Source organism: Chamaea fasciata, unplaced genomic scaffold, assembly GCF_029207755.1.
Source record: "Chamaea fasciata isolate MVZ Bird 193981 ecotype frontalis unplaced genomic scaffold, bChaFas1.0.hap1 SCAF_1, whole genome shotgun sequence".
Classification (NCBI taxonomy): domain Eukaryota; kingdom Metazoa; phylum Chordata; class Aves; order Passeriformes; family Sylviidae; genus Chamaea; species Chamaea fasciata.
The window spans coordinates 108,375,922-108,397,268 of NW_027094086.1; the positions used below are offsets into that span (position 1 = coordinate 108,375,922).

At 35.1% G+C, this 21,347-nt stretch overlaps 1 protein-coding gene across 10 annotated transcripts in view; it reads right to left on the reverse strand.

Moving 5' to 3' along the window:
• Positions 1-21,347, reverse strand: part of ULK4 (unc-51 like kinase 4) — a 215,276-nt gene that overhangs the window by 154,823 nt on the left and 39,106 nt on the right. For all 10 annotated transcript variants that reach the window (XR_010722489.1, XR_010722490.1, XR_010722491.1 and 7 more), the window contains 3 exons: positions 19,663-19,746; positions 11,709-11,870; positions 4,779-4,961 (listed from right to left, as the gene is read on the reverse strand). Coding sequence is in view for 7 of the 10 variants with exons in the window: in XM_066192922.1 (XP_066049019.1) it covers positions 4,779-4,961; positions 11,709-11,870; positions 19,663-19,746 (429 nt within the window). In the remaining 3 variants the exon portion in view is untranslated. The remainder of the gene's footprint in view (positions 1-4,778; positions 4,962-11,708; positions 11,871-19,662; positions 19,747-21,347) is intronic.

Genomic DNA, 21,347 nt, shown 5'->3' on the forward strand with positions numbered 1-21,347 from the left:
GAAATAAACACAAATACGTTAAGGTTACTCACACTGTATTGTAAGACTGTATACACTTAAAGTTTGCTCATTTTCATGTCAGTCACAGGAAAAAAAATCCACAGAACACTAGCAAGTAAATTCTGTCCAAGACTGATTGGCCCAGTGTAAAGCTGCTTTGCACATCATCACAAGTGGTAGCATAAAAAGTAAACACTATTTAATGTACTAAGTCCAAAATAGCATGAAATTAACTACAAAATACGATAAAACTTCTATTTTTAATGGCTTACCTTAAGCATAAACATAGGATATTTTAATATATTCGTTTTAAAACAAAGCTGAACTATTTTCAGAATACGTACATATTTAAGCACAAATATGATTAAGTTTTTTAGCTATTCATTCCCTAATATGTAGGAATATTAAAAACTACACCTTAGTTGAATACAATCTTGTCTACATCAGACCCCAAATTATACACCAGATGCTCCAAATAGATGGCAAAATTGTTTCTACCTTCTTTGATTGTCCGTATCTAATTTTATTTTGAGTTCAGAAAACGAAAAGCATCATTTCTTCAAGGAAGAAATAAAACTAGGACTTGAAAAGAAGGTAGAAGGATAAACAAAATCAGAATTAAAAACTGAGCCAGAATTCACAAACTGTGTCAACTGGCTCTATGCAAAAATTAGACTGAGCACAAATGGCCTCATCAAGAGAGCCTACCTTCAAACAGTTGTGCTGGAATTTTAAGAGAGTCACACTACAGGATAGATGAGTAGTGTATGCATGTTGTGTACAAAGTTAAAAACCCTGCTGCGTGATGCACGTTTAACATACATATAACTGTTCAAATTCCTCATTTACAGACAGAATTACTGCAAACCAACACTGACTGTAATTTATGAGAGACATCCTTTGCAACAATTAACTGTATATCTTTACTGAGAATGGAAAAAGAGCAGGAGTGTAAGAGATAGCCAAGAAACCATCAGATTTTATTGACACCATTTTAAGCCTGTCTTCAAAAGCAGTTGTCATTCAGTAACTACAGAAATCCCAGAAAAACAAGCTGCTATTAATTATTCTAGAGCTGTTTTACTGTACTTCAACAATTTATTTCATAAATAGAAGAATTTGTCAGTCTTGGGATTTAAAGGCTTACTGATTTAAACACTTCAACAGCTCACAGAACATGACTTGTAGCTCCTCCAGTATGAACTTGCAGCAGTCAAGTTCTTAAATTACAATCCAATAAATGCAGAAGTTGAATTTTAATTAAGCGTGGCTTGGTTTTTCAAGGGTTTTTTAAAGTGAAATTACCGAAACAACAACAACAAAGATTTTATGTTCAGAAATGCCATTAAACCTCAGACATAGTCGAAGAGTATATATAATGCAACACTGACTGTGCTAACATAAATGGACTTCATAGACCATGCACAAGGACACCATGACAAAGATACATGCAACTAAAAGGCAAAGCACATCTATTTTGGTCCTCATACTCCAGAAAGCAAGAATATTTCAATGCTGCACGTGGGTATTAATATGGGTTAAACCAATTAAAATTATTTACATCAGACTTATCTGGGAACGTTCTAATAATCTGGTTTAAGAAACAAATGTGACCTGTTGGAATTTGTTTTTCTGGCTGGTTTGTGGACTGCAAAACAGCAACGGTATATCCAAAGAAAATCTCAAGCACATCTTTGCTGACCTGCAGGACTTAATGCATCAGAAAAGCCAAAAATCACTCAAATACTGCCAAATACATTATTTATAATTTCTCTGTTATATTGTTCCTTCTTCCCCTGCGAATGTTTGATGTAACCATGGAGACTCTGCAGGATAGGACACTTTTCATTTCAAGAGAACACACTGCAACGAGATTATGATTTTATATTGGATACACGGAGTAATACTGCAGTGCAAGTTTAAAACAAAAGCAATGATGGTTTTGAATTGGCTGCACAAAAGGAAAACAGCTAGACCACTATCTCACTATACAAGAACAGAAATTGCAATAGCAAACATTTGTTACATCGTTACGTATTTTCAAAATCCCGTTCTATGCTTGGCAAATGCCTCCATATTATAAGTTTAGAATTATAAAAACTTTGTTATATATATATATATATTTATCTTTTTACTAATTCATAGTGATGCTAACAAAAACATCATCTACAGTGGTAGTTACTTGTCCACATTCAGGTAATAAAAGACTAAGAATTGACAACAGTTACTGAAATATGAGGACAATGCTTACAGTGTATTTACAATGCAGTTGTGACAATATATTGCTGTAAATATTTGATTTATTTTATTTATGACTAGTAGAAGAAAAAAGAAACCAAATAAGAAACACCCTGGCCCACTATCTGACCTCTGGAAGAAACTAACTGCATTCAAAAAGCTGTGAGTGATTTTCACTCATCCAAAGGTGAATTTTGACAGCCAGATGAAAGTAATTAGTGGGGTTTTTTTTAATCTACTGCTATAATGTGTTCAAGATCCTTGATTTTGAGCTCTTTTTCCACACTTTATTTTAAAAACACAATTTCAACTGTTTTAGTTTCCAAAACAGGAAACTAAAATGGAAAGTCTCTGCATCAGAGGGGGACAAAACCTGGTCTCTTTTGGCTATTGTAGATCTCTGAAGTCCTGCATTAATGTAGATGATCATAGAACTGCATTTCTGGCCTTTCATTTATAAGTGGTTTTCACTGCTGTTCTCGAAGACCAAAGAAAACAAGGGCAGTTCTAAGCTGCTAAGTACAAGCTAAGGGTGTTTCCAGATAACATACACAAAGCTAAATTATCTTGAATTTATATCTTTAAGTATCTTTTAATATGTTGTTTGTGCCTATATTAAACAAATAGTCACATCTTTGTCACTACCTTCTGTATGCCACTGATGTCCTGCCTCTTAAACTGAACTAACACAAGAATTTTAAAGAACGCAAAATAATCTGTAGGCCAACACAACTCACTCTTCCCTTCTCTCATGAAGGCAGACTTGTGCGTTATGAGCATGAAATATTGAAAAAGGCATGGACTATTAAATTCAATTTTCCGCTCTAAAATAGTATCACTCCATGTGATGTGATAGCACCTGGCAGTTTAATACAGGAGCATGTTTGTATTTTTAGATTCTATTCAAGAAAAATAGAAATTTAGTTTCAGCTTCCAAAATCCTACAATCTAGTTTCCAGATCACAGAACATTCTGAGTTGGAAGGGGTCATCTAGTCCAGCTCTTAAGTGAATGGCTCACATGAGGATTGAACCAACAACCTTGGTGTTATTACCATAAGGCTCTAACCAACTGAGCTAATCTCATTCAGAAAAAAAACCCATTCTATGAGATTCGAGTTTGTCTGAGCCATAATGCAGGTACAGTTACCAAATGTGAGCACATGTCATAAACAAGACCTACACTTTATCAGTTTTTACAGTACGGTGTTTTTTACTTAGAGCTTTGGGCACTATTCCCACTTCTATTATTAGTTTGATATATGATATTAAAGGAATGTCTACATTTGTCTGTATTTCAATTTTCTGATCTGCAAAATTTGATTAGAATTGTTCATAAGAACCGCAGTATCAGAAAGGGTATTTAGCAATTGACCATAAGAAATTCAGTATCAATATGGGAGTTCTTTTAGCAATATAAGTCCTATATAAACAAGAAATTCTTCACAGAAAATATCATGCTGTAGCCATAGTCTATCTGCACGTTGCAGCCTTTTGCTGAAAGTTCAAGTGAATAAGTTTTGATCAGGCTCCTCTGACTATACCATCAGCTCACAGCAACGTGCACTGTCAGTGCAATATTACAAGACAATTTGTCACCTGTTATTGCTGTTGTGGGATCCGGAAAATTTAAGGCCAGCTGACACGCACTCACAAAAACACACTAGCAATTCTGACACGGTACACAAATGAATTTTAGGATGAGTGATTTCAGGCCACATGGGTGGGATTATTTTTTAATTTAAATATAATTGTTAAAACAATATGTAGGGAAATAAAACTCTCTCAACTAATGCCCAACAGATAATTGTAGTCAAGATGATTGTCAGATTACAACGTACATTACAACAGAGTACCTGATGAAAACAAGTGCTAGAGTTCCTACTTTCTTTGTGGTTTTTATCCTTTCCAAACAGAGGCAGATTATTACTTTCATTTATGAACTATGCAGACATACTGCTAAAAAACAAACACTTTTTCTTCTATATACAAAACAATTTGGGGATCAAAATAGAAAACTTTTAACTACTTATACCAAAAATTATATTAGACATAAATCAAAACCAGTTGTTTTATTCAGTGACACTAAAAGAAAAACCTAAGGAATTAAAATGCTCATTTCTGCAAGACACATAAAGTACAGCCTCAGATTTAATCAGGACACTCCTTATTTTCTTATTTTAAATGTCTGAAAGAACTATGGCAAATAGCTGTCCTTACTGATTTTTCTGAGGGCCCATTATCAGTTATGGTCAGGCTAGGGTATTCTGGATTGATTGAATTCTAGCTGGAGGAACGATTTATACACCCATTAGTACCATTTGTCAAAGACCCATGAGAGAAAGAAAAACTGTACATTTTATAATTTAGATTTTAACCAAATAGAAGTATAAAAGAAACACTTCCTCATTTTCTGCTATTCAGATTTGCAAATGTCACTGAGATGTATTTTGAAAACCCAAAAGCACTAGCAGTATCAACTTTAACTTTTCCAACATTTGTGAAATTCCATGCCAGTGAAAGATTAATCTGAACACAAACCTTTTCTTGAATTAGCCTCTGTAGATGAATCCCACATGACAACATTGCTGAAAACATCGTGAGCATGTACTGCTGAATTTTGCATATTCCATTTGCCAAGGAATTTAGCACAGCTGTTAATCCCACTTTTTCAATGACACTCTGGAAAGCATTAGGTGAGGAACGAGTAATTCTGCATAAAGCCTACAAGAGTGGAAAAAAAATAAAATTAATGAGACTATTATCTCAAGAAGAATAATGGAAAATCAAAGCATCTGGTGAGTTTTCCAATAGTTTAGGAATATAAGGATTTCATACAGATTCATTCCTAAGACAAATATTAAGGGAAAAGACTACTTATTTTTAGAGACCTGGAATTCTTCCAAATACATTGCTATACACTCTGTGCAGCTGAAATTCAAATATCTCATACACCAACATCCTCATCAAAAAGTCACATTACTCTTTTCCTCTACAGAACAATAATGATGCAGCATCACAGCCCATGCTTGAGTCTTTTGTCAATCACAATATAAACGGCATCAGATAACACTGTACTAGAAAGGAGTACAGGGAGAGGAAATACAGACATGGCACATGCCACAGAAATTATGGGCACCCATTAAGGTGGGCATCTTCTCTCTCCCTGCTCATGGACAATAATGTGATATGTAATATTTCGGTGTCTAAAGTCTATCCTTAGCTCTAAATACTACTTCAGATCTAGTTACTTAATAAGAAACAGCGGTTAGTAGAATAAACTTGCAAACTATTCTCCATATGGTTGATTTTCACATATCAGTGATTAAAACAATTTTAATAGAAAATGTAGATACTGACCATGTTCCAGTGAAGTGAGCACAAACCTGTTCAGTTTCTACTAACTTAGCTATTTCCTAGCAAACATTACCAAACAACCTTCAGGGCAGCCTTATCTCCAAATCAATTTCCTTTTGATATCTGTGAAAATACAACCTTCAAGAGACTACAACTGCATTTGTTCTCTCCAGATAAAGAAAATAAGACTCCTCAGAAACTAAAAATTTCTTTTTCTTTGGCTTGAATATACTGTTAGCATAGAGGAACAGTTTATGTCAAATATTGGATTCACACGAAAATCAGAATTGGCTTTCAGGAAAAACTTTGAAGGTGACTCCTTTTGAGAAATGTAGGTAATATTTATGATTTCTTTGTTCTCTTCAGACCAGCTATATTTAGAAATTGCTGTTTACTAGGTGTGCACTCAACAGTAAAGTTTCATTTAAGAGAAACTATAGTCAATTACACAGAATGCCATCACAAAAGAAAAGCTTTCCATGTAAGGACCCCAGAAACTGTCCAGTTCGTCAGTGCCCTTAGAAACATTACTCAAAACAAACTAGAAAAGAAAAAATAAGGAAAAAAAAGGCATAAAAGACAGTAAATCATGAACTTGACAGACATTTTATTGATGCTGTTCATCTACTCTGCTCGTGCTCTTCCTTGTCCTTTCTGGTCCAGGAACCATATCGATTGCAGCCTTTTACTTTTCTTCTTTTATTATTTTTTTACTCTCTTTGAAAACACAGACACTCAATCTCTGTTCCTTAGTACAGCATGCTCTATTTCCTCCAGGATACACTCCAGCTCTTCACCTCTATTCAGAGTTTTCAAAATGAGTGGGCAGAAGGTACATGTATTCACTAAAAACATCTTTGAGGGTCGTATGACCAATGAACTGCTGGGACCTTGGAACAGGCTGTGCCAAAGCAACATGGAGCTAATTTGGTGTGCTAACATGGTGTGTGCAGATTTTCCACTGCTTTGGATCTCTACTACAATCCTTGCCAAACAAGGGTGACCACAGTCACAGGCAACCACATTACTTCCAGGCAAACTTCATAGGAAAGAAGGCTGTCATAGACTGAATCATAGGCTGTCTTCTAGGATAATACTGCAGTATTGATGGTAGCAGAAAAGTTCCAGCCCACCAATAGCCAAGAGTAGAAGCTTCAAATTCCTATTAGTCTGTACGTCACAGAATGCTCTGCTGTATGAATGAACCTAACACTTCATCAGAAAAGCAGAAGAGAGAATTTAAATGTGAGATAGAGTACAAAGCACCCTAAAACACTTCAGTAGATCCAGTACTGGGAGAGAACAGATGGAGATAGGTCAAAAGGTGGTGGAGCAGGAATTGGAAACAGATGATGAAATATGTAAGAGTAGAGCTCACACCATCAGCTCCAGGCAGCAGTCCTGGAACACAAAATGTTCTTAGTGAGAGTAAGGCTTCAGCAGAACCTCTCCTGGAAATGGCTTCTCCACCCCTGCTCTATGCACACCCCTAACCAGCACGTTTTCTCTCAGCAGCTCCAGCCCTTGCCTAATGATTCTTATTGGTCACTTCCAACTTGAGTTATTCCAGGATTCTATGATCATCTCTCCCCTATCCTTCTAGTCTTACAGGCTACATGCTACCTAGCAGGCAACATTCACCTTTTCATGATATCTTCCATGACTCTCTCTAGCTTGAGAATGAATACACTAAAGTACCTGCAATACACAAGTCTCTGAAAGAAACTATTCAATACCAATTACTTTAAAAAAATAACAAAAGAAACCAAATCCCTACAAAGACTGTGTTGAGCTTTCCCAAATTAGTTTCCATTAAAGTGGCTTATGTTTTGTTACTTCTCTTCCAGCAGAAAAAGTTCTCTCAGAAACAAAATTTTTAGGGGGGCTTTTTTCAATTAAAAAACTTTCAGCATACTGGAAAGAAAATATTCTTCCTGCTGCTGAACTTGTCAGAATATCACTTTGATACTTTACAGATTTTTTTTTTTCCTGAGCCTAGCAAAATGATAAAAAGACACAGCTTTCCTACAGGCAAAATTCGTGATATTTACCTGAGGCATGTCGGACTCCAAAGTGAGAAAAAAAATACTGAGACATAGTGCCCGTTTGCCATCCCTGACAGTCAGGACAAAGTAAAGTGTCATTTCTTGATTCCAGAGACCAAAGAGAGAGAATCTTCTTGATATATTTTTATTATTGATTAAAATAATCATAAGCAAAATTCCATAGTCCCTTACTGCTGATACACTCCAGACAGGCTGCTAACTCTAAGTAAAGATATGATAGATGTATTTCTTAACAGAAACGTATTTTTACATTCTAATATAGATGTCAGTTAAGAATAAATTCTTCAGGATACATTCAAACAAGGCAAGAATGACTGCATAATAAAATGAAATATGACACTGATTATGTCAATTTATGTGGTCATGCAGGATAAAAATGCCTGCATATCTGTAGCAACAATTTAATGAATGTAGAAATTATACAGTACACTATAGCTGGAGAATACATTAGTATTTTATTTTTTAAATTAGCATACCACTAAAATCTTCATAAACTTTAGCTGGGGAAAGATCTTCCTGCACTAGCTTTCAATATCAATTGATTGTTATCAGATGAAGTTAAGATTATGTATCTAAATGCCACAGCAGTATTAATACATAACCATGATTTATACCAGGCATTGAGTAATAAGTTTATCTACTTCTTACTTTAGTGTTTCACTACAAAACAGCAAAAGGATTAAAGTGCCACCTTAGTGCATCCTATTCTAAAAGCTTCCTTCTTCAATTCACCTCATATAAAAGTATTAAACCTCAGTCTTCTGATAAAGGAAACAATCCCCAGAACTGTGGAGGGGAAAACCCAAGAACACTTGTGTAAAATGATCTGTCCAAAAAAAGCAGACATATTCACTTACATGGATAGCAACAATTTCCACGAAGACCAGAAAAATGAGAAGAAACCAGTTTCACCAAGGATATAGAACAGTGATCATATCTTACTCTTGCAACTCTCCTCACAGCTGCTTTTTCAAAGCTCTCCAATGTGTGAATTTGGAACAAGCCCTACCTCCAGCATGACTGAAACTTCAGCAAGTACATAAGGGAAAAGTAGAATCTCCAGTAAGCCTATCGCCATCACAGGAAACAAACATTAGTTGGGAAGAGGTATGTTTTTGTTTCTATTGTGCATATGTACATTTATACCACAGATAAGCACAAAATGGTGAAGAAATTTTTGCCTTAGCAGATCTCAGTGTGCAAACTCAACTTGGTCCTTTTAAAATGCTGGTCTCCACACCCAAGCACAAATTGCTAAGCAACTTTGAGAGAGAAAAGGTAAGAGAATGCTTAAAAAAAAAAAAAAAAAAAAAAAAAAAACAAACCACAAAAAAACCTTTCCTACCTAGATTATCAACTGCCATTAAAAGTATATCCCACAAATCAGCCAAGTTTCTCTAGGAAATTTTGGTAATTGCAGCTACCATGACTTCCTAAAACACACAAATTCATGCTAACAGATGTCATCTGTAAGAAGGCTTCTAGAGTAGCTTCTGAAGACTAGTAAGTTTTATAATACAAAGATTTCAAACACAAGAAAAAGAATCAGGAAGTAAGAGCTTGGCAAAACCAATGTCATTCCAAGTCCCATTGCCAACCTGTGAGTGCCAGATGATTCAACTTTGAACAAGAAGCCCATAAAGATCAGGCTGCTGTATCACACCTACAGGAACAAGAGGCAAAGGAACTGAGAAAATTATAATCTGTGATATTTTCAGTCTACTCACTTGGAAAAGATCACACAAACACCAGCACTGACCAACTGCACTGAGCAATTAATAAAGCCTCACTGACTAGTACATAGTGGTAGCTATCAATGGACACAAAAAGAAAAAAAATAGGGAGAAAACTATACAAAAAGCTACAAAACTACACAAAGAGCTACAAAAAGCTCTTCAGATTTTAGCTTCCTCTTACACATTTTTTGCTATCTTCCAGTTTTTCCAGAAGGAAAATTTTCTTCTTATCAGTAGTGCTGAAAAGAGGCTAGATATCCGTATCATAAACCCTATGACAAAAAAAAAAAAAGAGGCTTCTTAGTGGTTCACCTGAACCTTACAGCCTTTAGAGGTACAGTGACCTGGGCTCTCAAAAGAAGCAGAGGATGCACAGAAGGATAAACAACAACTCACTCTTCTCATAGTCTCTTAAAACTCATCCAAGGGCAAAGTGAGCAAACCATATGACGTTGTAACCTCTAAGCCCACTGCTACAAAAAGCCCTAGTGAAACACCACTGATGACAAGTTTAACCTTGACAATCAGATGTGTCATTTCTGCATATTATTGAGGAGAAAAAAAAGCTAGGCCCGCCTCAAACATACTATATTGTCCAAGAAGAAACTGGATTTTCAGGAGGGGAAAAGGAAAAAAAAGAAAAAGCCCACTGATAGTTCCTCTGGTGATCTTTTTTAGCTCGGTGTCTGAATGTAATTGAGACAGTCAGTTTCTCCAGGATATGCTGCTTACTGTGGTACACAAGACAGGCATAACTGGCCAACTGGCTCCTACAAATGGAGCAGGCCTTGGAGGTCTGCTGTAGGAATCAAGGGAATGGTAAATGACGAAGCAAAGTTCTCCAAACAGATAGCAGAGAAATAAGAGGGAACTTTCAGCATTAGTTGAAAGAGATTAAAAAAAAAAAAATAGCATGACCTAGTAGCAAACAAATTACTGCCCAGTCTAATTGACAAGAATAGAAAGCATATGATACAAAACAATCGTTATAGCAAAAGCAGTAATAGGAGACAGGATCAAGCAGGCTACATTATAAACTCAGTAAGTAAAGGAAATCATAACTCTTATCTCCAGTCTTTTCCCACACATGTAGTTGCGATCTAAGCATAAAACTCACAGATCAAATCCGTGAAGTCTTAAAAAGACCCTTTCTAACAAAGCAGCCTAATAGCCAGACTCACACATATATACTTTACATAATTAGAGACAGATTATTCTCTACCCATGAAAGTTCTAAGACTGTTTTTGCCAAGAATTTCAGATGCTACAGAGCGATGGTTTTTATAACGCTTATTTTACTAATAGATTTCCTGTTCTAAAATGTCAAGACTTTTTCACAACATTTGAGCAGTTTATATTGCAGGCAAGACTGCCACAAGTTCACACTAAGGTTAAAAAAAAAAATCAATAAATAGATAGATTTTTTTTAAAATTATAAATTTATTATACCATTTACCTCTTAAGCCACACTTCAAATAAATTTTATTCCTCTCTCTTTAGTTACCTTTATGGTAGGTGTGTCTGTGTGCACACCATTGCAGCTGTGACACTACCATTTTCCGTTTGGAAAGCAAGAGCTCCATCCAACCTGGCCATGAACACTCCCAGGGAATGGTGTAGCTATAACTTTTCTGGGGAACTTCACCACCCTCACAATAAAAAAAAAAATCCTAATATCTAATCTAAACCTATTTTCTTTTAGTTTGAATCCATTCCCCCATGTCCTGTCACTACACGCCCTTGTAAAAAGCCCAAGAGATATGGTTAAACTCCCAGTCCTGCTAAGTATTTTCTACCTCATAAATCCTTCTGTTCCAAACTTTCTGCTTCACATCATCACTCTTATTTGTCTTGTTCTCATTCTATATTGCATTAAAAATTCAGGGCAAAGACTAGGCCCTGACAATTTTAAAAAGAAATGTGATCAATTCACCTAAGTCGTCTAAACAAGACTTTGATAAAGAAAATAAATAATGCTCATCTGAAATGGCATAAAAAGGGGAAATTTCAATTTTGCACGAATTTAATAGATTCTTTGAAAGGTTAAACTTTTTCAACATAACTCATTGTTACCAGCATAAGGAAATATATGTTCTGGAAAATGATGAATCACAAGAACTATTCATAAGCACTGAACTGTAATAATGCATTTTTCAATTTTAGAAATTTTTCAAATACATTATAACGTAGTCTGAAATATAAAAACCACAAACATACAGCAAACATGCTCAAATATATTTCAGTTCAAATTCAGAAGGTTTTTCAGACTAAATGCCAAAGCATTACACTACCCACAAAAGAAAATTCCTTACCGAAATGGGAGTTATCTTCAAAGAATCTCCTGTAGAATGTGTGAAAAGGTACCACAAGACAGGTCCAATTTCTGCTGTAATAAATCCTTGTGCGTGGCATGAGCGAGTAGTACACACATTTTCAATTATCTTTGCTGCTATTTGGTTCACTACCCACTCTTCCTATAGGAAGGAGAGGAAGGAAAACACATTTGCAAATGTTTCTAATTTCATTGTAAATTACTGTCTATGTCCACGTTTTATTCAATGTTTATTGTCAGTGTAGTTTCTTAATTCTTTTTGATACTTGCAAAAGTATGCTTTCAAGAAACTTCACCTGATGATAAAGTTATGTTCACAGATCCTACTTCCCCTCGTTTTCTTTTCTACTGCAAAGACAATTTAATACAAGTATAATTCAATACGAAACCTTTCACCTCCAAATAATCACCCCAAATTAAATGCAGTCATTACAAATTAAAAACTTCTATTATGTTAGAGGTGTTCCATGATCAGTGTTTTATAAATGAATGAATTTGTGTCAAAATTCATCACCAGAATGATCATCATCATCATGCCCTGAATAACACAATTATGAGATATTCAGTTACATTAGAAAAAAAAGTTACATCAAACCCCCTTTATTCAGAAGTGTCAACAAATCTTGGGATAAAGGCAAAGACTTCTTGCAAATTAAGTAGTTCTGTAACTCCCTTCTTTTCTCCTGAAGCAGACAATCCTGACCAATAGTTAAGATGAATTATTAGGTCCCGTTTACTACAAGAAGTCCCAAATTTCCATATGAGATTCTGAATCCTTCCTATTTTTAGTACTAACCACATAATTTTCACTTAAAATCAAAGTATTTAACAGAACTGAAAGATACATTGCTGGTGTTATTTTGGCTGTGCATTGCCTCACCTCATCTCAGTCTTAAACAAAAAAAAAAAAAAAAAAAAAAAAAAAAAGGTGAAGTCTTTCAACAGTGTCTTAAATAGTACCTTGGGTTCAACAAGAATGAATTTTAATATAATTTTTATAATTCAATTTGTCCTTATAGTCTGACTTCACAAATAACTCATCATAATATCTAATTGATTTCTTTCTTAACTGATCTCTATTTCAGCCTACTAAGCTTTGGATTTTTGACAGTTATCTTTACAATCAGAGCCACCAACAACTGTGAGCAACAGTAATGAAACCTTTCAACAAGTAGTACAAAAGCCTTGCAGAAGAGGAGAACCTACACTTCATTAAAAATATATTCAATATCCACTTTTCCTCCTACTGAATTAGTAAATCTAAAATATAGATTTTAGATGTAGAAACATTTGGAAACTCTAGTATAATGCTGCCAAAAAAAAGGGGCTGTATTCATCATTTTCATGATAATTCTTCCTGTTCTTCCAAAGAGCTGCAGCTCTACTCAAAATATTTAAGAGAAATACCAAAGTCAATTTCCATCTAAAGTGGTTACACTCTTATATAAAAACTCCACTGAATTCTGTGGCCTTCCTTCTTATTTGCAGACATAAAACAAAAAAGAATTTAGGCTTCTCTCTTTTTACAGTTTTGATTACTGCAAAATATTGCATTATTTTGACCTACTAAAGACCTAAATACACCGATACTCATACAAGTTTACTAAAATTAAAATTCTCAAAATATTTTATAAATAATGTTCAGTTTTAACCTTTTTTCTGTGAATTATATTTCTGCATTTCAGTCTTTTTTTTGGGGGGGGGGTTTTTCAATTGGGGAAAAATACATGCATTTATCAAATTGACTAAATTGATGCATTTAACAATCAAAGCCTTAACTGAAACATAATTGTCAAGTCTCTCTTACATATGAAGTGATTATTAAGACTGACAATTGGGACTCCACTCCTAATTTAAGCAGGCATAAGCACTTAATAAATGAACTATAATCCCATTAATTAATCATAATCAAAGCAAAATATAGTGGATAATAGCTATTATTAATGTGAACAAATTTCCAGATGCAATTACAGCTTTTCTTTGTAAAATTTGGTCCTGAAGATGTGCTTTATTTCCTTTCAGCCACTGATGGGATGAGTTATGCCCTGTTCCAGATTATCCATTTGACTAGAAAATAGTCATGCATCATCACTGTGCTCTAACAGCACAATGATGTGTCAAAGTAATTCTATTTGATGCCTCCTGAGACCTTCCATTTCAGATCCTCTGGTATCTGTTCCTGAGCACTATCTAAGAAACAAAACTAGTACCATCTTCTGCTTAATTAGCGTCTGCAAGGAAGCCTGATCAAAACTAATATTTGGCCTCTTAATTAAAGGAGTCATCCAGTGATGTTACCAGGACGTAAGGTATTTAAGTGAACAGAAATGGATCTTCAAGATATGAATAAAGCAGTTCTATATATCAGTAACTCTCTGCCCACATCATGAACTGCATCTAAATCTAAAACTATGAATGGAACTGTATAAAAAAAAAAGAAGCACATACTTTATTTTCAATGGGTTTAGACTTCAACTAGTTTTATAAAGCCCAGTTAAAGCTCCTAATTTTCAGCAATGTTGAACACTTGCAGATATATCTGTTCCCAGTGAAGTCAGGGATGTTAATGAAAAAGAGCCCTGAGTGAAAATACAGATACTGCAAGGATAAAAAGTTGCCAACTACGGCAAGGGAAAGGGAAAGGGAAAGTCCTCTTAATCAAGTCTTTCCATTTTAACTGGGGGGAGGGGAGGAGGGGTAAATCAACATCATAAAAAAATCTCCTTCCATTTTTGAAATAACTATTTCTACTGGATATTTTTACTGATTGTTATAAATTTAACAGTGCAGCAAAAATCTTGGAAGCACTGAAGTTACAGTTACTATGTTCACCAACATACTACCAAAAAATAGCATACCTTCATTTTATTAAAAGGTAGGATAAAATATTTTATGATCCTTTTAAAGTACATTTACTGATGAAACTAAGTTGTGAGGAGGTGTTGAGCCCACTGAAGGCAGAGAGGCCCTGCTGAGACCTCTCAGACAAATTAAGAGATCTGGGCAATCACCAACTATATGAAGTTTAAGAAGGGCAAGTACCAGATTCTGCTCCTAGGTTGGGAGAACCCTGGATATACAGACAGACTGGGGAACAAAAGGCTGGAGAGGAGCCCTGTATAAAAAAGACCTGGGGGTCCTGGTTGATGACAGGTTTAACATGAGTCCACAGTGCCCTGGCAGACAGGAGGGCCAACCTCGGGTACATCAGGGACAGCATCACCAGCCGGGCAAGGGAGGGGGCTGTCCCACCCTGTTCTGCACTGGGGTGGCCTCACCTTGAGTGCTGGGGGCAGGTTTGGGTACCACAATAAAAAATACATTAAGCTGTCAGAGAGCATCCAAAGGAGGGCCATGAAGATGGTGAAGGGCCATGAGGGGGAGCTGTATGAGGAGCAGCTAAGGTTGCTTGGTCTGTTCAGCCTGGAGAAGAGGAGACTGAGGGGAGATCTCATCGCAGTTACAACTTCCTCCTGAGGGGAAGTGGAGGGGAAGACACTGATCTCTTCTCTCTGGCAATCAGTGTCAGGAAAGGTTAGGGCTGGATATCAGGAAAAGTTTTTTCACCCCAACAGTGGTCAAGCCTTGGAACAGGCTCCTCAGGGAAGTGGTCACAGCACTGAGCCTAACAGAGTTCAAGAAGAGTTTGGACAATGCCTCAGGCACATGGTGTGACTCTTGGGATGCCCTGTGCTGGACAGGAGGAGGACTCTGTGGGTCCTCTCCAATTCAAACATTTTATGATTCTATGATCTTATACTACATATAGATACATACACTTGAGTAACAGCATAGTACTGATACAGAAACATTGAAAGCTGAAGGATTTAGGAAGTAACACTGCATTCCACGTAATTCTTCTAAATCAACTTCTAAAGACACTTCTTCCTTTAATCTAAGAAGACAGAATAAAAAAACCTACAAATATAACCTAATGAAGTAAAACTGCATCCTCCAAAGTATTCATGATTCTAAGAATGAAATCTTAGTTTGGCAACAATTTGCAACATAAAGCCTTCAGAGAGAGGAGTAAATATGTAGAAACAAAACTTTTAAATACTTCCATTTTTTAAAAAAAATTCTGGCAGTAAACCGGAGAATTGAGATCTAAAGAAGAAATGAAAGTGATCCTGTATAGGATTCAGATAATGACTCTTTTATTGGCAGTTCCGCCAAAAAAAAAAAATTATGTCTAAAGAAGAAATAAAAATGAGAATGTATGATTCAAACTGACCCTGTGATACTATAGGCTATACTATACTTTCTGAGAAAACAGTAGTGATTTCATTCTCCTCTCCCCTTCAAATTCACTATCAGGGAACAGTTCTGGCTAAGAATATATGTTATAAAACATATGGCCTTATATATTGGCAAATATTTTTTAAAGGTTTCTTTTATTATTAAAATTTCTCATTTGTTCAGAACCAAAGCCCTCAGACTTATATCTTGCTCCTCATGAAGGAAGAAGTCCATATGGAAAAGGGAAATGTACACTATAAAGCTTTCTGGCAAGACCACATTTATTAAAAATCTTTCTTACACAGTACCTTGTACATCCAAGAGACAGAAAACTAACCTTCATAAACTCATTTGCTATTTCTGACTCAAATATATTCTCCATGTGCCACTCTATAAAATCAGAGGGTCATGCATGTTTTAAGAACCAGATACAGTTAATATGTATATATTCATTTATCCACCCAACTGTATTGCCTGTCTATATTTTTTGAGATTCTATGAAGTTGTTACTAAAATTGCATGCAATTGTGTATTTTATATTTACATGCCACTTGTGAGCAGAAATGGACAGATACCAAGTTTCTGACTGATTTTTTAATGGTTCCATTCTCAGGAAGACTAAAAAGGAGGCTTGCACAGTTTCTGACTTCCTGTCTAGTTTCAGTGAGAGACCTCATCCAAGCAACATAATCCAAGCCAAATCAGAGAAGGAAAAATATAAAACACATCAAAATGTGGTTTGGACATAGGAAAGATTATCAGTGCTAAGACTAGGGGGGATCCGAAGGAAGGGAGGGGCAAATGAAAATATAATCAGAGAAGCAAAAACATGAAAGGATTGACTGAATAGAAGCAAACGTAAAACAGAAACTAAAGCTAAGATTTCACTTAGAGTAAGTTAAGAGTAGGTTTAACCTTAAATATAATAAAGAGAAAAAATACATGCAGAGTCAGTGACAAGATTCAAATAATACATACAATGATCCATTCAGGGTAAGTACATACGGGGAGCTTTAGCAAAGCAGTTTAGAATAAATCAAGCAAAATGCATAAAAGGAAAATTTTGTCACATTAGCATTAGGTACTCAATATTAAAAAAGAACATCCTTTCTGAAACAAAGTATTTTCCATGACTGGATAACACAGGAACTCTAACAGCTATACACTTTAGCAGTAGAAATCAGGACCTTCCTATCTTGGAGATTGCACACAAACACTTAGAAGTTGAACAAATACAGATGCTTGGAACAGGTATTTTGTTTCATGGTTGGAAATAGTTGGAAGAGATTGGCAAAAAAATATCAGAATGTTTACTATATGCACTCTGACAGACCACAACATCATACCTAAAAATATCAAATCAAGCCTATCATCTACTTATTTATGAATGTACCAATTCCCTTATTTTGATACATAACTGAACTCAACTGTTCTTTGCCCGAGTTGAAAATCAGTTTCTATCTCAAGTTAACAACACTGAGATGCAGGAAATCTGAACTTGTGTTCCCCTACAGATAAAAGACTTTCCCAACCTTCTACCTCCATCACCCTAAAACTCCTTTCACTGACCCATACACTTTTTTGTCACTGTTAGATTTTCAGGCACAGAAGGTATGTGGAAATGACACTACCTGCATTTTCTGAACATTTTGTTCCTTTATAGGCAAATAAAAGGGACACACACACATTTCAAACTTCTTCCTGTTCTACTGTTCTGTTTCAGAGGGCAATTCTGCTTTGATAATGACAAATCTTATAAAACTTCACAAGTTCAAGAACACTTCAGAGTACTTCATAATAAAACTCAAGAACAGCAGACATAGCTTACAAAACTCAAAATATATAAACTATAGTATTGAATGGCATAAACTGGTTTTATTTTCTTGAATTTTTATTAAATACATCAAATTAAGCTTTTTAACTGGCAATAAAAACTAGAAATGAGTATTTATAATGCACATACAATGCACTGTCATAGCTCAGACCTTATTATTACAAAAAGTTTGCCATTTTCATAAATACTGAGACAATATACCCATAATCACTTCAGAAAACATCCTGATGTAAAATTTATTTAACTCACAACTGAGCTTACAAAAATTACAATTAATTCATGAAGTAATTTATGTATATTTTTTAATTATTAATATAAGAATGCAAAGCTCACCTACTTGTAATAAAGAAAAGCTGGTGACAAATGTTTTCAGAGCTGCATAGCCACAGAACAAGAGGCAATGGCCAGAAACGAAAACTTCAATCATAAACAAGTAGAAACTTTTTCCTATGAAGGAGGTGCAGGCATTGCTCAGGGAGATGGTGGGACCATAGTTACTAGAGATATTCAAGACTGAAACAGACGTGTCCCTGAGCAACCTGATCTATTTAGACCTACTGTGAAGAGGAGATTGGATTAGATGACCTCCAGAGGTCCATTCCATCCTAAAGTCTTGTATAGTTTTACAGCTTCTAACATGTTTTAAAAATATATACATCTGCATTACAAATGAGCATCCTCACAAACAAAATGTAGAAGTGCACAGATGTACTTGGCTAGCCTAGACATAATTTTAAATTTATGCTTAATTAAATTCAATTTGCATGGCAAATGTATTTCTATTTTGTGTCGTTTTTTTCAAGAAAAAATATATCAAGATAAATTATTAAGAAAAATTTGACATGTTTCAGGACTAAGAAGTGATTTTATTTCACAGGAATAAATTAGTGTCGTATGGATGTCTTGATTTAGTTTCTGCACACTGTATATGCAGAAACAGCAAGTCTTCCATTACTAAATTTATAATTAAATAGCATCTCACTACTGTGCCTTAGAGTGACATCTTACTCTAATTATGAGCTAGAAATTGTCCTCAATACAAACTCAGTTCTGTGTTCTTGGGCACGTGAAGGCTTGAAGATAGTAAAATGCATCTAGGCTCTTCCTTTATTAATCACAATCTGTAGGCAATAAAGATCTCAAAAAGGAAGGAAAAAAGGTATTTCCTCTTGCCTTCCACCTTCTAGCAACCTCTGACATGTTTTCTGCCTTGAGCTTTGCCTTGGGCAAAAATAAAGTAAAGTGGTCTCATACAAACAGAGAATGTAAAGCCTCCACTCAATTCTTTTTCATTTTACAAATAGAACTATATGCATATTTTTCTTCCTTTTTTCTAGCATAGCTAAGGCATCACCAAAAAGAATGAAGAACACAGTATAGTGCATGTATGAGAATAAACCTAATTACTACTCTTCTGCCTCATAAGGATGCTGACAAGCCAGTAGGATAACAATGCAGTTTTAAAAAACTATGTATCATCCACTTAAAAAAAAAAAACCACTTAAATCTTGCTCAAAGATTTACAAAGAAGGATGAAAATCAAATTGCAAGAGAACAGCACAAGCTGCCAAAACATTTCTCAAAAGATGCCTACATCATTAATAAATTTCACATTTATTAACAGTAATTTATATTTACTATCCCATTTCCCCTAACACAAACAGCAATACATAAATGTTAAATGTACAGAGAACAACACTGCATTAATCTCCTGCTTAGGTCATGGTCTTATGATTATTTAAATTCAAGAGCAATGCTTGGTTGACAAGGCACTGCAATGCTGCAGGCTACAATCCTCACACAACGCCTAAAGGGTTATTAGTGTGGAGAAATTCTGCTGAGGACCATGAAAAAGCCTTACCCCTTCCCGAAGACACCTCATTAGCACAGTGTAAGCAGCAGAGGGAACAGCCCAGCATTCCCTGGGGTGCTCCCCTTTTTCCTCCTGAAATGAAGCCAACGGCACAACTGATTAAATCAAAAAATCACAATAATCTCAGTCACAGAAAAAATGGCTAGCATGTTCTTAATAAGGTTTATATTATACACATTTCAAATTAACATATGCAATTAAATATATTAAATTTCAGAACATCATTATTATTTAGTAGCACAGAGATTGATATTTTATTAGCTTATTTAAGTAGTCTCCAAAATTTGTAACACAGTTCATCCTAATATTTCTGCATTTCATCAATTCATTCTAAGTCAAATAGACACAAAAAAGTGTCTGTTCTTTCATTCCTCTCAACCATTTTGAGTACTTCAAAGAGTAGAAATGCTTCTCTTTAAATGTGATTTAATTATACCAAACAAAATTTTTTTTGGTAGAAAAAAGTAAACTTTCTTTAGAAAAAAACGCTCAGAGTCATACAAAGAGATAACAAGTGTTTAAGAAAATTTACTGTATGGTATGGCCTTCAGTACATATGAACACTGTCTCAAGATCTTAATGTATATTTCCTTGAAATCACCCTGTTAGAGAGGCTAATTCATTACTAGTTGAATAAGGTCTTAATTCTTCCACTGGAAGTGAACTTCACTTCCCCTAGTCCCTGCAATAGCCTATTGTAAAATTTTATGTTTAAAAGGGGACACTTGGATACTGAAATTTAACTGCAAAAACTTCCATATCCAGGGTAGTAACACAGAGCTATTAGCAAGTGGAAAAAAAAAATATATAGCCTCTTTTGAGAAAGAAAGTGAGAAATAATAGGCATTAGATAATGTGAAGATGACAGGTCATGAAATCGTGAAAAACTTGTTTTAGTAAGTAGACAAAGGATAACAAACAGTAATTTCTTCAGAAAATACACAATTCTTGAACTCTACTAATTATTTTCTCAAATTATTTTTTAGCATTCTAATGAACTGGTTTTAATAAAAGGGATAGGATAGGCAAAGTGGGGGTTAATGATGCAGAAACAAATGATACTTTCTAAATTTGCTGATTTCTGTATGGCTTACAGTAATTCAACATATGATCATTTCAGGCATTCAATTAAAGCATGGCACATTAGCATGGAAGACTCACTGAATTGTCTAGTAAAATTAATTTTCCTTCTTTATTGAAAACAAAACTTTATTTGCAACATATATTCATAGAGAAAATGAATCTGTTAAATATCCCCTTTATAAACTTTTTTTTTCTGTTAACTTTGTATTAGGATGTATGGGACAACATAAGCAGTAATAACAAGAGCGGCTTGACATCCAACAAACACTTGAGATACACACAATGCCTTGGAAGGTGGCGATTACTTGTCAACATGTTCTTACTCAGATAAGATGGAGGTGGAATGAAGTGTAAGTTTAAAGAAAACACAGCCCAAGTTTCAAGAAAGTAAAGGTAGGTTACTTTCAAACAGGTGGAAGTGGAATCTTTTCTACCTGGAAGAGGCAGGACAACATTACGAGTCAAAACAGAATTAGAATGACAATCTATGGTGGAACTAGCATGGGTGTTCCTCACTGTATTCATCTAATTTAATCAGAAATAAAAAGCCTCAAGAAATTGTGCAATCCTAAACTATTAATAGTTTTTCC